The sequence below is a fragment of the Mercenaria mercenaria genome, chromosome 18 (genome assembly GCF_021730395.1).
Source record: "Mercenaria mercenaria strain notata chromosome 18, MADL_Memer_1, whole genome shotgun sequence".
Classification (NCBI taxonomy): domain Eukaryota; kingdom Metazoa; phylum Mollusca; class Bivalvia; order Venerida; family Veneridae; genus Mercenaria; species Mercenaria mercenaria.
The window spans coordinates 21,283,617-21,304,430 of NC_069378.1; the positions used below are offsets into that span (position 1 = coordinate 21,283,617).

A 20,814-nucleotide genomic window follows, 5' to 3' on the forward strand; every position below is an offset into this window, starting at 1 on the left:
ACCGTTCCAACAGACAAATGACACAACAATCTAACCATGCACTCCTACATGGTCACCTACTATCAACTGACATTTTAGTTACATTTGACCAACAATTGAACTGTGGGGACTTATAAGCTGTTAACCATTGCCATATTTGACCATACTTACTCATTATCAGTTTATGAAAACCAGAAACTGACCCCTGGTCAGCAGGTCTCACCGAACTTTGATACTCAAAATCAATTCTGTGTGTAAATATTACATGCATATTTATAGTATGCTCAAGCTAGACTGTCAATTTGACATCTAATATTAAACTTTACAACAAGCTTTTTTCCTGTTTTTTTTTCTGTTTAAAACAAGTTGTTTTTTGTGTTTAAAACCGGGAAAAATTATGAACACTGCAGGAAACAGGTATGTATTCACAAACTTGTTTTGTTAGTATGAAAAGAGTAAATCAATAAAAGTAAGATCATCAATGGTCATTTTTTTATTTCTAGAATTGAGCATGGAAAAAGCCCACGATTGAGAATATTTATCCTTTAGCCTGCTGGTGGTGAGTGATTTTGCCTTTGCAAACAGTGTAGATCTTGATCAGCCTGCACATCTGTGCAGTCTGATCAAGATCTGCACTGTTCGCTACTCAGTCAGTATCTATTTGGTAAGCATTTCTTTTAACAGTCAATGGTACTGTCCAAATTGAAAGATGGACAAGTTCATTATAGAAATTTAGCAGGGTAAGGGTTTATAATGAATCGCAAAGTTAGCGAGTTCAAAATACAGTCAACCCTGTAACTTAAAGACCACCTCCAAATAAAGGTCACTACTATAAACCCCCCCTTATAAAGGTCACTATTTTTTCTTTTAGTTTATCCATAAAAAGTGTAATTAGCCTGTAGTGAGAGACCATCTATAAGCAAAGACCATTGTTTTTACGTGCAGAAGAAAAACAAGACTTAAAATGCCAGAGGCCATGAAAAAGAGGATTAAATCATGTCAAACCAAGGTCATTTCCCACTCTTAGATAACTTAGTGATTTGTTACTAATCATATTGCAGATTGTTTGAAGCTAGGACACATCCAGCTGAGATAACCATACAAGGGCATGAACTTTTGTATCAGAAATATCATAATTGATTAAAAAGGTTTTTCTTTATAAATACTTGTTGAAATATTGCAAAACAAAAATAATGTCATGTGGTCATAATATTGACTAACTTGACCTAATTTCTTTCTTTTTTTTTCAATGACTTGCTCAAATACATTCCAAGTATACAGGAAGGTTTTTCAAAAAGATTAGATTTATGAAGTAATGACGGAGGTCTTTAACCTTTAGCCTGCTAGCAGCAAGTGATTTTGCCTTTGCAACCAGTGCAGACCAAGTTCAGCCTGCACATCCATGCAGGCTGATCATGGTCTGCACTGTTTGCTATTCAGTCAGTAGATTTTCAGTGAACACCTCTTTGAATCATAAGCGTTACTGCCTAAACTGACCAGTTCATTTTAGAAATGAAGCAGGGTAAAGGTTAACATAGTTTTCAACCTTAAAACCTCCAACTTCAGTTGGATTTTCATCAGTTTTGGTGTAATGGTGGCAGGGCCTGTTAGGAAGGCAAATAGCAGTAAGGAGTAAAACAGAGCTTTATATTGTCTGGTAATAAAAACAGTATTCTTCATATATGGCTGAATTTTTATCTAAAAATGGCCGAAACAAATACTGAGCATTCACAAAGGCTTCAGACATTACAAAATTCATATGATATTTGATTTAGTCAGGGATGCATTCTTCTTAATATGGCTGAATTGTGACCCCAAAAACGGCCCCAAAAAAACAAACTGAACTTTCACAAAAGCTCCAGTTGTAATAATATCCAAACGATATTTGATTTGGTCAAAGAACACAATTGATTCTGCCTTTGCGGCCAGTGTAGATCATGATCAGCCTGCACATGTACTGTTCCACTTTCAGTTAGTATGTTTTAGGTAAGCACCCCTTTTAACAGTCAATGGTATTGTCCAAACTGAAAGATGGACAAGTTCATTATAGAAATTTAGCAGGTTAAGGCTTACCTTACAACCCTCACCCCTTTTAACAGTCAATGGTATTGTCCAATCTGAAAGATGGACAAGTTCATTATAGAAATTAAGCGGGTTAAGGCTTACCTTACAACCCTCGCAAGAGCTAACACCATAATGGTACCCGGACGACTTGTCTACACACACAACACATGGTTTATACATGCGAGGTGGAGGTGGTGGCGAGGGGGACATGCTCTGCTCCGACATCGTTGTTGGGCTCTGCATTTCACTATACATCCCCTGTCCCTCATACATAACTCCTGAAATAGACAAAAATTTTAGGTCGTAAATTTATTCGATATAATCTCTCCAATTGTTGATTAATCCATGTTCACTAACAGTATCTTGAGTTTGCATTTAACACCAATGTCTGATGAACCAGCTAGCTGGATGGCTTCCTCACCTGAAGAATTAAACGCCCCAAGCGAGGCTCAAACCAACATCGATGAGGGGCAAGTAACTTGAAGTCAGCGACCCTAACCATTCAGCCACACAGGCCCCTATAGTGCTGTTCAAAGAAACCTTAGAAAGGTTGAGAAAGTTCTAATTACCAAATTAGCAGATCTTTAAAGCACTGAAAGTAAACATGAATAAAATGAAACTGTCACCATGGCAACTGTGATAAACAAACTTGGAGCTTAAAGAAATTGATTTTAAACACAGTATACAGAAAAGGCAAACTTTAATACCAATATAAATTATATAACAAAAAATAATATCTTTTGAACAAAAATAAATGAACCCTATACCCGGAGCTTTTATAAGAAGGCAGCCAAAAGATAAATCAATGTTTTCTTGTGACAACTGTAACACACTGAATTAACACAATGGCATAAAAATATTGATCACAAATCAATACCATGAAAATATAGCATAAAAATGTGTACTGATGTAGGTTTTTTAGTCCATGACTTGTGTAAAAGATAAATGTTCAATATTTATGTTCTTGATTTATAAATAGTCAAACCTGTGCTGAATGAACACCTGCAATTAAAGGCCGCTAATATGAAACTTATTTATATCACCTTACTAATAGAAGCCAGTTGATAGTTTGTGCTACTGACTGGTCTTTAGTTCAAGACAAATTTGCTGGGCTAAAAATAAATATGAAACTTTAATTTCTGGTGTTATGTACTGAAACACTTACTAAACAGCTTGTTGGTCAATAGTCAAAACTATTGACCCTCAGTCCATTGAACCTCAGGCAATATCTTTGACTACTGACCAGCCAGCCATTTTGTAAGTGTATATACAGTATACTATTTTCTTTTTCTATTCAACCATGAATTGTGTAAATTTACCTGTGTTATTCAGACACAACCTGCCAACAAACACCATTTTTTGTCATTAAATCCAAAGTGTGGTCTAAACAGACCAGACATATTTGACTGTATAATAGTACCTAGTAAATTTCTTCACATTCATCAGTCTTTCTTAAATATTCAATTCATCATGACTTAGCACTAAAATTCATAAACATTTTAACTGCAAATGCAGCATATAAATTTTTTCATTAACATAAGCACCATACATTATTCAATGTAAAAATCTTGTAGTAAAATGTTGCACGATTCTCAAATACCATCTTAATTTCACAAACAAAAAAAATCATATCTATTATTAATAAATCACCATAATTAAAGCATCCTAGCTTTAATTTTGGAAAAGTTTTATAACCTGTGTTTGATTTTCACTGATAAAAAAAAAATTGTTCACAAATGGAAACAAAAAATGATATGGAAACAGTTAACTTTTAATAATAACAAAAAAACATGAAATCAATTATATAACAAGAATCACACTTTGTTCCATACATGCATGATTTACATAATTATCGTACCCTACACTACAGCAGAGTCATGTATAGTGGACGCAACTTGACCCCGATGGTTGACCTTTGCATTATAGTACATAATGAGGCACAACCTATTATTGAAAAGGAGTGTACGTAAAACACGAGCTGCACGAAAAGAAGGAAATATAAATTTATGTAAATATAAATTAGTGTATTTGAAAGTTTTAACTGATCAAATGTAAGTATATATACTTTGATACTGCAATGTATACACACTTATTCAATATAAATATACATGGCTACCCTAAGCGCCCTTGATTACTATAATGAAATAATCGATATGAATAATCAGCCTAAGGTCAACCATCGCGGTCAAGTTGCGTCTACTATATACAATGTACCATGTATACCAAAAAGTAAATAGGAACATGTAAACATAAAATGACCTTCAGTTACCTTACCCTATGTGGAGCACTCTGCACTCTTCCTACAACATAATGTCCCTGAACTTTGTTTGAACCCGACTGGTCATTACCTTAATCTAAAAATATCTCATCACACTATAGGACTTCCTTCCCTTTGTTGTTAATCATCATAAAAATATTTGCTAAAATCCACTCTTTATTTTTTATCACATAAACTGTCAAAATATGGATACTTATGATCGCCCTGAGAGAAAGTATATGTACAGAAGAAAGAATTGCAAATAGATTTAGTCAATATTATGTTTTACATGTACAGCTGATCCGTTACGTGTAACGCTACAGTGATTTTTTTTTCTCACTACAGTCCTACACTGTACATGAAATTACCGATATATTCAAGGCTTTTAAGTTTGTGTGCGTATCTAACCATTTTTCACTCATCAATAATCCAGAAATCATTTGTGAACCTGGAATTAATAATATATACCAGAAGAATTTACATCATTTGTGTGCCTAATTACAATTCCTACTTCCTTGTATCACATGTAAATCTCTTTCTCCCTTCGCTACAATCTTCTAATGACACTGACAATAGCCGAATGTACAAGAGGATTTACACATACAGTATTAAATATATAATTAATTATAATAAAAATTATTCTTTGCAATACATCTAAATCAGCCCTTTCCCATAATTATGTATTAAACCATCATTCATTTTTAATTGTTTGGGTTTTTTTTAATAGAAAATCTGATTTTTTTTAAATCAAATATTCCGGCAACCAGATTAACAATGCCCTAAAGGACCACTAACGGTTCTTTGTACCCGAGGATGTCATCATGCTTCCCATAGGATCCAACACAGGCACCCCCCACACCCATCTCACCCTCCCCAAATACACACAAACACACTATGAAATACCTTAGATGTGTGTAATGTGGTACACTGTGAAGATTTTAGATCACAAAAGAATGTTATATAATATATAATTATTTTTATTACTAGGCCAGAGGTCCCAGGGGCAAAAAGTAGTACATTCCAAGTCTATGTAAACAAGAAATGCCCCCCTTGATGCATTCAGTAATTGCACAAGGAACAGAAATTATTTGGTCACTGTACACAAAAGTTCTCCTCTTCTGGGTCAATGTGACCTTCACCTTTGACCTACTGACCTCAAAATCAATAGGGGTCATCTGCTGGTCATGATTAACATCCTTATCAACTTTCATGATCCTTAGGGCCCAAGCATTCTCGAGTTATCATCCAGAAACTAACTGTTCCAGGTAATTGTGACCTTGACCTTTGACCTACTGAGCTCAAAATCAATAGGGGTCATCTGCTGGTCATGACCAACCTCCCTATCAAGTTTGTCAGCCTTACTGAGATACCAGCTTACATACAAAAACTTAACCAAACAAGAGCTGTCACTAATGGTGACAAATGCCCCCACAGCGCCTTGACCTTTGACCTGGTGGCCTTGACCTTTGACCTGGTGAACCCAAAGTCAGTAGGGGTCATGTACTCAATAAGTACTATCAGCATGTGAAATTTGAAGGTCCTGGGTGCAGTGGTTGGCGAGTAAAGTGCCTTCATGCAAAAAGTTAACGTTGTGACGAACGAACGGATGGACAGTTGAAAACTAATATGCCTCCCTTCGGGGGCATAAAAATGCTAAGTAGAAAAGGGGCATAATTTTGAAAAAGAAGTAGAGTTATAGCTTAGTGCATGTCAGATCATGACAGTGAACAAGTATGTGAAGTTTCAATCCATTCCCATTAGTGAGTACTGAGATACCAGCTTACATACAAAACCTTAACCAAAAACTTCTAAGTGGAAAAAGGGGCATAATTTTGTAAAACAGCAAAATAGAGTTATGGCCAGTTTTCGAAAGAAACCGAGATATTATGCCCATACAAGTTGTGTGCAAGTTTGATAAAAATCAAATACAAAATGTGGTCTCTATCGTGTTCACAAGGAAATTGTGAACGGACGGACGATGGATGGACGGACGACGGACGAAGGGTGATCACAAAAGCTAAAAACTTAACCAAATCGGGTGAGTCCAATAGCTCTACTATTCTTTAAATAGTCAAGCTAAAAATCTATAGGTTGCCATGCTTGTTTCCGAGATATATAACATTTAATTACCTCCCTTTTAAACGTTTAATATTCAGCCTTGAAAACACTTTTCAACCTTCCAATCTGATAATAACTCCATAAACAACTGATTTAAACCATAAAAATCATTGCAATTAATGAATTATTTAAAATACCTGAGACAATGTCTGTTATTTGCGATTGTTTCACTATTTCATCTGATAAAACCTTATCATTTATTAAGCAACTCATAGCAGAATCGTTTACTATATCTATAAATATTTATTGATAAACTGATCTATTCACCGTCTTCTGCTAATTTATCCGCATTTTAGAACAATTTAATAGCTTTTTGTAGTGCAAAAAGGTGCGCACTGGTAACTCCCGGATACGTCTATAAATTTGTATTATGTAAGTAGACAGGAAATATGAGAAGTACACAAGATGTCATTATGTTTTGTAATGACAGAATTTGAGAAATACGATACCAGTATTGAATTTGAAGACATGGTTGTCCTCAGTTTACACTGTATCTCTTTATCAATTTGGGAGGTTAATTCTTGCCTCTCTGAGGTGCGGCCTCTTTGGTAGAGTGGCTATGATGGCCGCTGACTTTCACTTTCCCTTTAACCAATGTGGGTTCAAGCCTCACTCAGGGTGACCATTTTATTCATGTTTACTTTCAATGCTTTAAAGATCTACTAATTTGATAAATAGAACTTTGTCAACCTTACTTAAAGTTTCTTTGAACAACACTATAGGGGGCCTCAGTGGTTAGGGTCACTAACTTCAAATTACTTGCCTCTCATAGATGTCAGTTTCGAGCCTCGCTTAGGACGTAGAATTCTTCATGTTAGGAAGCCTTCAAGCAAGCTTGCAGAAGGTCCATGGTTATACCCTGGTACTTGCCCTTGATGAAATAATTCACAGAGGGGCACCTTGGGTCTCCTCCACCATCCAAGCTGGACAGGTGCCATATGACCTATAATTATCCTGCCTCTCGCAGTAACAGTGTGCTTAAAAATGCATTTTTATCCCAAACTGCGTAATATTTGCTGGTTAGAATGAAAAAGAATGAATGCACAGGTGAGCCAAATAATCTGTCTGAGGCACTAAGGTTTAGGTGAGCTAAATGATCTGTCTGAGGCACTAAGGTTTAGGTGAGCTAAATGATCTGTCTGAGGCACTAAGGTTTAGGTGAGCTTAATGATCTGTTTGAGGCACTAAGGTTTAGGTGAGCTAAATGATCTGTCCGAGGCACTAAGGTCTAGGTGAGCTAAATGATCTGTCCGAGGCACTAAGGTTTAGGTGAGTTAAATTATCTATCCGAGGCACTAAGGCTTAGGTGAGCTAAAAGATCTGTCTGAGGCACTAAGGCTTAGGTGAGCTAAATGATCTATCTGAGGCACTAAGGCTTAGGTGAGCTAAATGATCTGTCTGAGGCACTAAGGCTTAGGTGAGCTAAATGATCTATCTGAGGCACTAAGGTTTAGGTGAGCTAAATGATCTATCTGAGGCACTAAGGCTTAGGTGAGCTAAATAATCTATCTGAGGCACTAAGGCTTAGGTGAGCGACACTTTATAAACACAGGTGTGAGAAACAATAGCTATAAAGAGCTATACCACATCTAGAGGCCCAATGTATAAAGGCAGTGGTGAGCTAAAAGGTTGCTAGGGCCTCTTTTAAAAGCTTTTAGGTGTGAAAAATGGTTATTTAATAAAGGCCCTATATATAAAGACGTAGGAAGCTAAAAGATGGTTAGAGGCATTTTAAATAAAGGCCCAGGTGAGCAGAACGATGATTAGAAAGTCTATATATAAAGATGCTAGCGAGATTAACAAATGCAACAGGCCCTTTAATCAAGGCCCAAGGTGTGAAAAATGGTGGTAACAATTGCTACAGGCCCTTTAGTCAAGGCCCATGGTGTGAAAAACGGTGATTACAGGCCCTATATAAAGTATGTATTGAATAATAATCAGCTGCTCTAATTTGCTTGATATTATTTTTCTCTTACTAACCAACTGGTTGTTAATTGATTGACCAACCATCATGTTGCTGCTGTGGCTGTTCATATAGCATAACTTGAACTGATTAAATCATTGACGGACCAGTAAATGAATTTAATTGATTGATTCACTTACCATCATGTTGCTGCTGTGGCTGTTCATATGGCATAGCTTGAACTGACAAAATCATTGACTGACCAGTTCACTAATTATTTAATTGATTGATCCACATACCACCATGTTGCTGCTGTGGCTGTTCATATAGCATAACCTGAACTGACAAAATCATTGACTGACCAGTTCACTAATTAATTAATTGATTGATCCACATACCACCATGTTGCTGCTGTGACTGTTCATATGGCATAACTTGAACTGACAAAATCATTGACTGACCAGTTCACTAATAAATTATTTGATTGATTCAATTACCATCATGTTGCTGCTGTGGCTGTTCATATAGCATAACTTGAACTGACAAAATCATTGACTGACGAGTTCGCTAATAAATTAATTGATTGATTCACTTACCATCATGTTGCTGCTATGGCTGTTCATATGGCATAACTTGAACTAACAAAATCATTGACTGAACAATTCACTAATTAATTGATTGATTCACACAACATGATGCTGCTGCTGCAGCTGTTAGGAGAAACATAATCATATAGCATAACTTAATCTGAGAAAATCACTAATTAATTAATTGATTGATCCACATACCACCATGTTGCTGCTGTGGCTGTTCATATAGCATAACTTGAACTGACAAAATCATTGACTGACCAATTCACTAATAAATTAATTGATTGATTCACTTACCATCATGTTGCTGCTGTGGCTGTTCATATAGCATAACTTGAACTGACAAAATCATTGACTGACGAGTTCGCTAATAAATTAATTGATTGATTCACTTACCATCATGTTGCTGCTATGGCTGTTCATATGGCATAACTTGAACTAACAAAATCATTGACTGAACAATTCACTAATTAACTGATTGATTCACACAACATAATGCTGCTGCTGCAGCTGTTAGGAGAAACATAATCATATAGCATAACTTAAACTGAGAAAATCACTGACAGACCAATTAACTGATTACCTAATTGATTGATTAACTCACCATGATGTTGCTGCTGTGGCTGCTGGGGATACATATTATATGGCATATACTGGGATTGAGGTTGTTGAAACATCATAGAATCCATATTAAACGACAGTTGATCCATACCGAGACCTGAGAGAAAAAAGTTTTAAAGATGCACTAAACATGTACACAAATAAGTTTGAGATTAGTCACATTAAAAAGGTAAAGTAAAAGTTTCTTGTTTAACGTGGGTAGTCAACGAAAGTCCCCACCCGGAATGGATGGAACAACTTAAGCCAAGCCCATGACAGGTGACATATTTACCTGCTAACCACTGCACCACTGACTCCCTTTTTAGATATATATTCAGCTTAATCTATTTTGTTATAAAAGATTTTATTTTGTTGTTTAAAGGTCTAATCTGAAGATTATACTTCTAAACAGTCTCTGCACAAAAACATTGATATTGTTTTGTTTTTAAAACACAAGAACAAGAAAACTAGAAAACTAGCCTCCATCACTAGCGACTTTTGTTTTTACAACCAAAATAATGAGAACAATCCAAGGACAACTTATGTAAACAAGTACAATTAAAACATGATATCTTCATGTGGCTTATCTCAAAATTCTCACTATCACCAAGATAATTATTTTCAAGTTCAGTCGTAAAAAAAAACAAAACACGTGCTGCACACACATACTGTAAAAGCAGAAATTTTCGGGAGGGTTTTATTTTCGCTATATTCGCAAGGCCCTACATCTTGTGAAAATTAATCCTCGTATAAATATTCACCATTAGTATAAATCTAATTCAAGTAGGATACAATTTTTACTATTTCGCGAATATTGAAACTCGCGAACATACTCAAACTTTCAAATTCGCGAAATTTTGACCCAGCGAAAATATGTGCTTTTACAGTAACTATTATTTATAAGTTTTGAAGGTAAAACACTTGATCCTTTGGAATTCGAGATACCAAGATTCGACTATATTTAGGCATAATCTGACCTAGTGACCTAATTTTTCATCCCATATGACCTAGTTTCAGAAATGATATAAATTTTATAGAGACAAACATTCCTACCAAACTGCAAGCAATTCAGACAGAAAATTTGCCGAAAGTGTTTTTCTATGATATCACAAAGTTACCTGGGTTTTACTTTACATTCAACACTGACCAGGATTTCATAAATACAAATTCTCTACCAAGGTGTCATGGAGATCATGTAAAAACATGTGGTATCAGGAGTAGTAATTAGGTAATTCTTTGAATTAACTAAGTGACCTTGTTTTAGACAACATAGCCTAGTTTTTGACATAGGATAACTGTGTTTCTAGTTTGAGGATTTCAAAAAGACAAATATTCTGACCAAATTCTATTTAGATAAAAGTCAAAAAAAGTTTCTACATATTATCAAGATTTTTAATTATTTGACAATGTGACCTAGTTTTTGACCCTTAACCTAGTTTCAAATTTGACCTGTATTTCATAAACGATGTAGATTAAGCAGAAAATGCTTTCTAACTTCTAAGTGTAAACAATTTTTTGCTACGATCTGACAACATTACCTAGCGTATGACTCGAGAAAACCCAGTTTTGAATATGACATGGATTTTAAACAGACATAATATTCTGACCAGGCTTCATGTAGATCACTTTTAGCATGTTTGCAAGGCTGGTCTAAGTTGATCTGACCTGGAGACCTAGATTTTTATCTCAGATGACACAGTTTCAAATCTGACCTAGATTTTGTAAACATTCAGACCAGGTTTGATTAATCTGAACTAAAACTGTGACCTCTCGGGTGTTAACTGTAAAAATTATTAATTGATGGCCAAACAATAATGGACTACCTACACAGAGTGATCAACAGAATTAACTCACCTGGCGCATGACACAGAGTGATCAACATAGCTCACCTGGAGCATGCAGACCTAAACAACTTGACAAAAAAAATGCAATGTACCTTGATGATGTGGATTTTTGGGTCCCATATCTCCCATCAAGGGATCGTTCCCCATTCCCGGTGGGTTCATCGTAAGAGCCGTCATATAGACCACATTACATGGGAAATCCTCCTGCAAAATAACGTACACATTTACTTTCTGTCAGCATCAAACAAATTCTAGTGGTTACACGCGTCTTCGAGTGGTTACTTCTGTTCTCTAGAATGCACTGTTCAGATCTTTTAATTAATTCACTCATCAACTCTCAACACCAGTCCTGCATAACCTCTTTGATCTATATATCTTTTTTATTATACAAGTACTATATATATATATATACAGTCGAATACCGTTACCTCGATATTCAAGGGACTGTAAAAATTGCATCGACGTATCCGAAGTTCGACGTAACGATATCGGCTATCTGAGACTACTTTGTACTTGTGTCGGACGTCTATATTGTCATTATATCCAATGCTTGTTTTTTTTTCAGAGGGTTTGAAAGGGGGAAGAAATAATATAAAACGTAAATACGATTTTAATTTTATCTACAAATAAAATATCTTACTTAAATACATACATACAACTTTTTAATTTTTCATTTAAACATAAGGATTTTTATTCCTTCTCAAACGAGTCTGAATGCAGCGTTAACGTTCCTAGTTGAGTAGTCATTTTGACTGTGCTTCAATAACGAAAATTTGCCAGTTAATTACGCATATTGTTACTCAATCCTAAATGGCAGATTTTTACCCCGTCAAACAGAAAATATTTCATCCAAATTAATTGTTATATTTGAAAACAGCTTTCCTGCTTGTACGGTGTTTTATAACACTAATTATTGGGAATTAAATGCAAACTTCCTGACATTTAAATTGGATTAAAGATTAAATAACAAACAAAACAAACACAAACTATTTTGAACATGATTAATACATCACCGGACAACAACAGGTTTAATTTCACACTTCACAAAAATAGCATGGATATTTTTTAACAAGCTGTGATATCGACAAAACCAGGTGTAAAAACAGTACAGGTAAGTTGACGGGACTGAAAAATCTCATCGAGCTAAACAAAATATCGAGCTAATCATATCGAGGTAATGATAAATAATTACATTAAGATAATAAGGGAAAAATCGGGACCGACTAAAACACATCGTGTTAACCGGAGTTTCGAGCTAACCGATATCGAGGTAACAATATTCAACTGTATATTAAATTTCTGTTAAATAATTTTGCTCAAAGCTACTTAAAACTACTTTAATATTATCTACAGTTTATTGATTTAATACATGTTTGCGCTTAATTTCACTGCAATGAAACTAATTTTATTATCAAAAACTATGGCAACGTGACCATTAAAAATGCAAATTAAGAAGAATTTCATCTTAAATATGATTATCTATTTTATTAAATGCACACAGAGTACTGTCTTCAACCTTTTATAATTGTTACACAACAGCAGTGTTCTGAATAATCTCAGATTTCTGGAGAAAATCTTCAATGAATTACGAATTATGCATGTGATTTAATTGAACTTCATGAAATGATCGCAGATTCTTTCTAAATATTGTGCTAAACTTGCCCGACAGATTTTTTTTTTTTGCTAAAATATTATGATTTCCACAGAGAATTTAAATCACATATTATCCGATAGCAGGAAATCAAAATCCAAAGCCTTTCAAGAATTCAATATGCGCTTTAAGAATAAGGAATAAATACTTAAGTCATTCTTGCTAAATGATCGTAGGTACAGTCACAGTGATACACAGCATGCTCTAGCACTGATGGCTTGAACAACATGGCTGACTCGTGCAATGCACGTGGTCCCTAGTCATATTCCTTATATTTTCTATACTTCAGTCACTTGTAATCCTGGACACTTGCGCAATTTCCTCTGTGACCCCACCCCCTCCCCCCCCCCCACCCACCCCCTTGCAATTTAGCAAGACTAGTGATTAACTGTATTTAGTTTTGATGTGTTTTGAGTCACATTTAAGCAATCTTTTGATCAAATCAGACTTTGGTGCACCATGTTCATCATATGAAACAAAATTAAAAGATCATACAGTTGCATTTTCTAGTACCTTTCTGTTTCATTCTAAAACCATTCTTACAAATTATTTAACTTGAATTTTCACTGAACAGTAAAATGAGCCTAAACCTAATTAAAATGTTTTGACAGAAATTGGTTTTTAATGTGTAAACCATTTAACAAAATAGAAAAGGAAGTAATAATTACCTATAACAATAAAATAGTTCTGTACAAGTTGTTTCCCTTGTTTCTATAAAGTCAGGGATACCTCGGAGCACAGTTTACTGTGCCTAAAGGTATTTTTGTACCATAATTGCACCATAATCTCGCAAGTAAAATAAAAGGACTCCCACTCTAATGTAATTAAGTATATGCTTTAAAAAAAATATGCTTTTAATTGTTTCTGAATAGACATATCTGGGTAACTTATTTTACATAATACTCTTTGATCTGGGTTACTTATTTTACATAATACTCTTTGATCTGGGTAACTTATTTTACATAATACTCTATGATCTGGGTAACTTATTTTATATAATACTCTATGATCTGGGTAACTTATTTTACATAATACTCTTTGGTCTGGGTAACTTATTTTACATAATACTCTATGATCTGGGTAACTTATTTTACATAATACTCTATGGTCTGGGTAACTTACTTTACATAATACTCTATGGTCTGGGTAACTTATTTGATCTGGGTAACTAATTTTACATAATACTCTATGGTCTGGGTAACTTATTTGGTCTGGGTAACTTATTTTACATAATACTCTATGATCTGGGTAACTTATTTTACATAATACTCTATGGTCTGGGTAACTTATTTGATCTGGGTAACTTATTTTACATAATACTCTATGATCTGGGTAACTTATTTTACATAATACTCTATGATCTGGGTAACTTATTTTAGATAATACTCTATGATCTGGGTAACTTATTTTACATAATACTCATGATCTGGGTAACTTATTTTACATAACACTGTATGGTCTGGGTAACTTATTTTACATAATACTCTATGATCTGGGTAACTTATTTTACATAATACTCTATGATCTGGGTATGATCTGGGTAACTTATTTAATATAATACTCTATGATCTGGGTAACTTATTTTACATAATACTCTATGATCAGCATGCCCACTCATTTTTAAAGTTGAGGGTACATGTACCCCCTGCTTTTGCAAAATAGGGGTACACTTCAAAATTTGGGGGTACACTACATGGCAGATCTGAAAATTTTCTATTTAACTACTGAAATTTGTATATTACATGTTTTTTGTGTTTGTTTTTTGTTGTTGTTTTCTTCATACAGAACTCTCGTGGGTGGGGTATAACAGATGAGATAATTTTAGAAAAAGTAAAATGTTTTTCCAAAGTTAAGATAGGAAATTCTGAATCAAAACACCCCTCCCTATATTATACTAAATATAAATAATTTTTCAGCAAGGTTCATGTATTCCCAATTTCGTGAACGGAACACGATTCGTCCGAAATAACATACAGTCAACTGAAGACTGGTAAAATTCGTCCATCAATAATAAATGGCCAAACTATTACAGATATGCAATGTGTATCAAAATTGCATTTAAATATCGAAAAATAAAATACTGTTAACCTTTTGCTGAGTTTATTAAAGCTAAAATGCCTTTTTGCGTTTCGTATCCATTCTTTTTTTGCACACGACCCGTATGACGTCCGACTAAAACATTTACCAAACCCCTCTATACAGCTGACAATTACGCCGAGAATTCGGTGATGGAAACGAAATTATAACGTTCTTGGACCGGATCTGCGTTTTAGACCATACCAAACAATTGGCAAGTGCGCGATGAAATAAACAGCGATATTGCAGCTGAACTAGAGTTCCGAATCTCTGCCTGCATGTACCCCCAACAAGTGATTTTTATGCGTGCATTTGATATTTTGTACGTGATTCACGTACTGCAGTGCGTGAATGGGCATGCTGAATGATCTGGGTAACTTATTTTCAATATTGAATAATAACTTATACTTCACTGCATATATTGTATGCATTTCAGGTACAAAAATAAATGTATCAGAAGTTCGTTCAGAGAGTCTATAAATCGCTCTTAGATCTTTTTACTCTTGTTTATAAATACTTTTCCAGTGCAGTCTGTGATTTCAGTTTGTTTTTAGCCGAGAAGGTCCCATGCCCTGCACTCTAAGGCACGAGGCTGGGTAAAATGTGCTATGAGGTTATAATTAACGGTCACTGTGACTTCAGTAAATTTAAATTCCACTGTGTTATAAATACTACTGTAAAATCATTTAATTTCGTGTGCATGAAATTTCGTCGTTTTGGTCAAAATTTCAATTTCATTGGGATATGAATTCGTGGATTTCAACTTTTGAACATAAAATGAATGGGTTATTTTAATTTGTTGGGATTAAATTTCGTGGATTGATTCAACCATGAAATCCACGAAAATTAGTCCCCCACAAATATTAATGATTTCACAGTATTTGAACCAGTAGCCTGGTGCATACTAGTTACCAAATTATGTTTAAATTTCTGCACATGTAAGATATCTTTAAGAGATACCATCAAGATATGAAATAGGATCAACCTTGAATGAAATTATCATGAATATATAATGTGCATTAACATGCAAATATTTACTATACAAATGTCAGAACATGAATATGAAAACTGGTCCATTTTCCCTGCAATTAACCTGCTGTTTAAAACTGATAAGCACAATGATAACGTTTAATGGTTTGTTACACAACAACAGGCAATAAACAACCAGATCATGTTTCTGCTTTTCTGACCAATTTAAAGTGGCTCCCTGCATAATTATAAACAAGAGTGCAAAAATGTCACAATATACCCTGGTAGCAGCAAATTAGCAAATAGCAGCTGTGTTTGCAAATGGAATCTAAACTTTGTGGTTGTTCAGTAATTATTGTAATTCTTTTGTTTTTCTATGTCCACAAAAAACTCCTTACCAAGTAGAGATGCCTTAAAATACACCTAAAATTTGAAAGTAACATCTATGTTGTACCACAGAAATGTGATCTTGGCTTTTTCCTACGGTCAATTATAAAAAAAAGTTACAGTATAGGTTATTTATAGTAACAATTATAAATGGAAGTTAATCTTAAAAAAAAAAAAAAAAAAAAAAAAAAAATCCATAAAAAATTTGTAAGTCCACACAAAAATCCTTACCCTGTAGAGATAGGTCAAAATACACCTCAACATTGGATGTAATATGCATGTTGTACTACAGAAAAGTGGTCTCGATTTTTCCCTACGACTAGTAATGAAGAAGTTGCAATATAAGCTATTTATAGGAACAACAAAGGGAAGTAATTCTAAAGAAGATGGTGTACAATTGTGCCAAGTTACATCAAAATCCCTCCATGCATGAAGAAGAAATGCTTCTGACAAAGTCATTCTTGTATCTGACCTTTGGCCTCTAAGTGTGACCTTGACCTTAGACCTAGGGACCTGCTTCTTGTGCAAGACACTCCATCTGTTGGTGGTGATGAACATTTGTGCCCAGTTATATCAAAATCCCTCCATGCATGAAGAAGAAATGCTCCGGACAAAGTTTTCATTCTTGTATCCTTTGACCTCTAAGTGTGACCTTGACCTTAGACCTTGGGACCTGGTTCTTGCGCATGACACTCCGTCTCATGATGGTGAACAACTGCGCCAAGTTACATCAAAATCCCTCATGCATGAAGAAGATATGCTCCGGACAAAGTCATTCTTGAATTTGACCTTTGATCTCTAAGTGTGACCGTGACCTTATAGACCTAGGGACCTGGTTCTTACGCATGACACTCCGCCTCATGATGGTGAACAATTGTGCCAAGTTTCATCAAAATCCCTCCATGCATGAAGAAGATATGCTCCGGACAAAGTCATTCTTGAATTTGACCTTTGATCTCTAAGTGTGACCGTGACCTTATAGACCTAGGGACCTGGTTCTTACGCATGACACTCCGCCTCATGATGGTGAACAATTGTGCCAAGTTTCATCAAAATCCCTCCATGCATGAAGAAGATATGCTCCGGACACCGCCCGCCCGCCCGCCAGGGTCGTTCCCATAATACGTCCCCTTTTTCAAGCGGGCGTATAAAAATAATTTCCACACATTAAATAGCTGAAGGTGCGTTTAGTGTTGCACCGACACAATTATAGGTCATAAGGCAACTTTCCAAAACCCCATGTGCTCCTCTGTGCATTATTTTATCACGGGCTGGCACCCTGGTGGAACCAATGGCCTGCATGCCAGCTGGATGGCTTCTTCACATGAAGAAATCAACACCCCAAGTGAGGCTCGAACGAACATCAGTGAGGGGCAAGTAATTTAAAGTCAGTGACCTTAACCACTCGCGGCTATGGAGGCTCCCTAAATATTTTAACCTGTCTTAAGCAGTCACCTGCTTTAAGCAGCATTAGACTGAGTTGCCCCCTTAGCTGGCTGCTTAATACAGGTTTGCCTGTATTGCAAAATCATCATTATTTGTGCGAGACAATTTTAATGGTTGCCTCAATCCCACTCATTTTATCTCTACAAATTTATATCCTCACGAAATGACTGTTTTCAGCAAAAATTCATGAAATTTAATTATTTCACACTATGTAATTTAATTGATATTTTAACAACTTTTTACAATAAACTGGATAATTAATTTCTAGCATATGTTAGATTGTCAACACATCCACAAAATGACAGAAGTTACATCTTATATCATAGAAATATCAGATTGCAGAAACTTTCACATAGCTGCATGGAGGTCTAAATTCAGAGTGCCACTCCTTTTATTTGCTTAAGGCAGTTATCTAACTTTACCATTACCAAAGTATCAGCAGTACTGACTTAACCCTTACCTTGCTAAATTTCTATGAACTTGTCTGTCTCGCAATTAACTGTTAAAAGGGGTGCTTACCAAACATAATTATACAGTGAATGGCGAACAGTGCAGATCATGATCAGACTGCACGGATGTGCAGGCTGATCATGATCTAGACTGGTCGCAAAGGCAGAATCAATCGTGTCCAGCATGTTAAGCATATTCTCCGCAACTAACTTGACATTATTCCTCAACTTCCCCACATGTATCAGAGGTGGAGGCTAAATGGGAGGTGGAGACCAGATGGCTTCAGATATGCTGTCTTTCGTTAAAACTGTCAAAGAGTACCCACAGCATGGACAATTTTTTTGAAAAGAAATTATTTTTTCTCTCCTGTGTATCATCGATAGACAAGTCCGCTAATTCAATCTAAATAAATAATTACTGCTGTAAATAAGCAATTATTTCCTCCATAATTAACAGTAACACCAATAATTCTATTTACATATGTTACGTTCTCCATCTTTGGCTATAAGGTATTTGAGCCGAGGTGTCACAATGAACCATTATAGAAAAAAATTCATCGAAAATTTGATTTTTTTCTTTTTGTGGCAAAACATAAGTGTCTGTTTATTTGTATGTACACATGCAAAAAATAAATCCATTTAAAATCACTTTAAGCGAAGATGAAGATATTACTTTTCTTTAAAACTCAGATTTGTGATAAAATGCTGTTTTGCATTAATGTCCCTTTTAGTGTAATAACTTTAAATCATGTTTTATATTAAGTTTATGAATACATACTTACAAAATGATAAAAGCAGCCAACACAAAATGAGCCTGGGTATCTTTAATTAAATCCAATTCTTTAACTTCTTCTTTAAACTGAAAGTAGAAAATACAATACAGAAAATACAATATAGAAAATACAACTGATAAAATAAATATATACAGTCAAACCTGCGTCTACAGACCACTTATATGATAGTGTTATTAAACAAGAGGACCATGATGGTCCTGAATCGCTCACCTCTTCCCACATGATCCAGTTTTGAGTATGACGTCGTTTTTTCTATTATTTGACATAGTGACCTAGTTTTTGAGCTCATGTGACCCAGTTTTGAACTTGACCTAGATATTATCAAGATAAAAATTCTGACCAATTTTCATGAAGATCCATTGAAAAATATGGTCTCTAGAGAGGTCACAAGCTTTTTCTATTATTTGACCTATTGACCTAGTTTTTTAAGGCATGTGACCCAGTTTCAAAAACTTGACCTAGATATCATCAAGGTGAACATTCTGACCAATTTTCATGAAGATCCATTCAAGGGTATGGCCTCTAGAGAGGTCACAAGGTTTTTCTATTTCAAGACCTACTGACCTAGTTTTTGATCGCAGTTGACCCAGTTTCAAACTTGACCTAGATATCATCAAGATAAACATTCAGACCAACTTTCATACAGATCCCATGAAAAATATGGCCTCTAGAGAGGTCACAACGTTTTTTCATTATTTGACCTACTGACCTACTTTTTGAAGGCATGTGACCCACTTTCGAACTTGACCTAGACATCATCAAGATGAACATTCTGACCAATTTTTATAGAGAGCCATTCACAAGTATGGCCTCTAGACAGGTCACAAGGTTTTTCTATTTTTAGACCTACTGACCTAGTTTTTGACCGCACATGACCCTGTTTCGAACTTGACCTAGATATCATCAAGATGAACATTCAGACCAACTTTCATGAAGATCCATTGAAAAATATGGCCTCTAGAGAGGTCACAAGGTTTTTCTATTATTTGACCTACTGACCTAGTTTTAGATGGCATGTGACCCACTTTCGAACTTGACCTAGATATCATCAAGGTGAACATTCTGATCAATTTTCATACAGATCCATGGAAAATATGGCCCCTAGAGAGGTCACAAGGTTTTTCTATTATTTGACCTACTGACCTAGTTTTAGATGGCATGGACCCACTTTCGAACTTGACCTAGATATCATCAAGGTGAACATTCTGATCAATTTTCATGAAGATTTCATGAAATATTGGCCTCTAGAGAGGTCACAAGGTTTTTCTATTTTTAGACCTACTGAAACCCAGTTTTTGACCGCACGTGACCCCGTTTCGAACTTGACCTAGATATCATCAAGATGAACATTCAGACCAACTTTCATACAGATCCATGAAAAATATGGCCTTTAGAGAGGTTTACAAGGTTTTGCTATTATTGACCTACTGACCTAGTTTTTGACGGCACGTGACCCAGTTTCGAACTCAACCTAGATATCATCAAGGTGAACGTTCTGACCAATTTTCATGAAGATCTTGTGAAAAAATTAAGGCCTCTAGAAAGGTCACAAGGTTTTTCTATTTTTACACCTACTGACCTAGTTTTTGACCGCACGTAACCCAGTTTCGAACTTGACCTAGACATCATCAAGATGAACATTCAGACCAACTTTCATACAGATCCCATGAAAAATATGGCCTTTAGA

General features: G+C 35.3%; 1 protein-coding gene across 4 annotated transcripts in view; it reads right to left on the reverse strand.

Moving 5' to 3' along the window:
* Positions 1-20,814, reverse strand: part of LOC123537829 (retinoic acid receptor gamma-like) — a 101,400-nt gene that overhangs the window by 36,646 nt on the left and 43,940 nt on the right. For 2 of the 4 annotated variants that reach the window (XM_045321677.2, XM_053529550.1), the window contains 4 exons: positions 19,116-19,192; positions 11,448-11,559; positions 9,516-9,629; positions 2,146-2,321 (listed from right to left, as the gene is read on the reverse strand). In XM_045321677.2, the coding sequence (XP_045177612.1) occupies positions 2,146-2,321; positions 9,516-9,629; positions 11,448-11,532 (375 nt within the window). In that variant the 5' untranslated portion in view covers positions 11,533-11,559; positions 19,116-19,192. Of the gene's footprint in view, positions 1-2,145; positions 2,322-4,317; positions 4,794-6,555; positions 6,744-9,515; positions 9,630-11,447; positions 11,560-19,115; positions 19,193-20,814 lie in introns of those variants that run through there. The other 2 variants (XM_053529551.1, XM_053529552.1) reach the window with 2 other exon arrangements.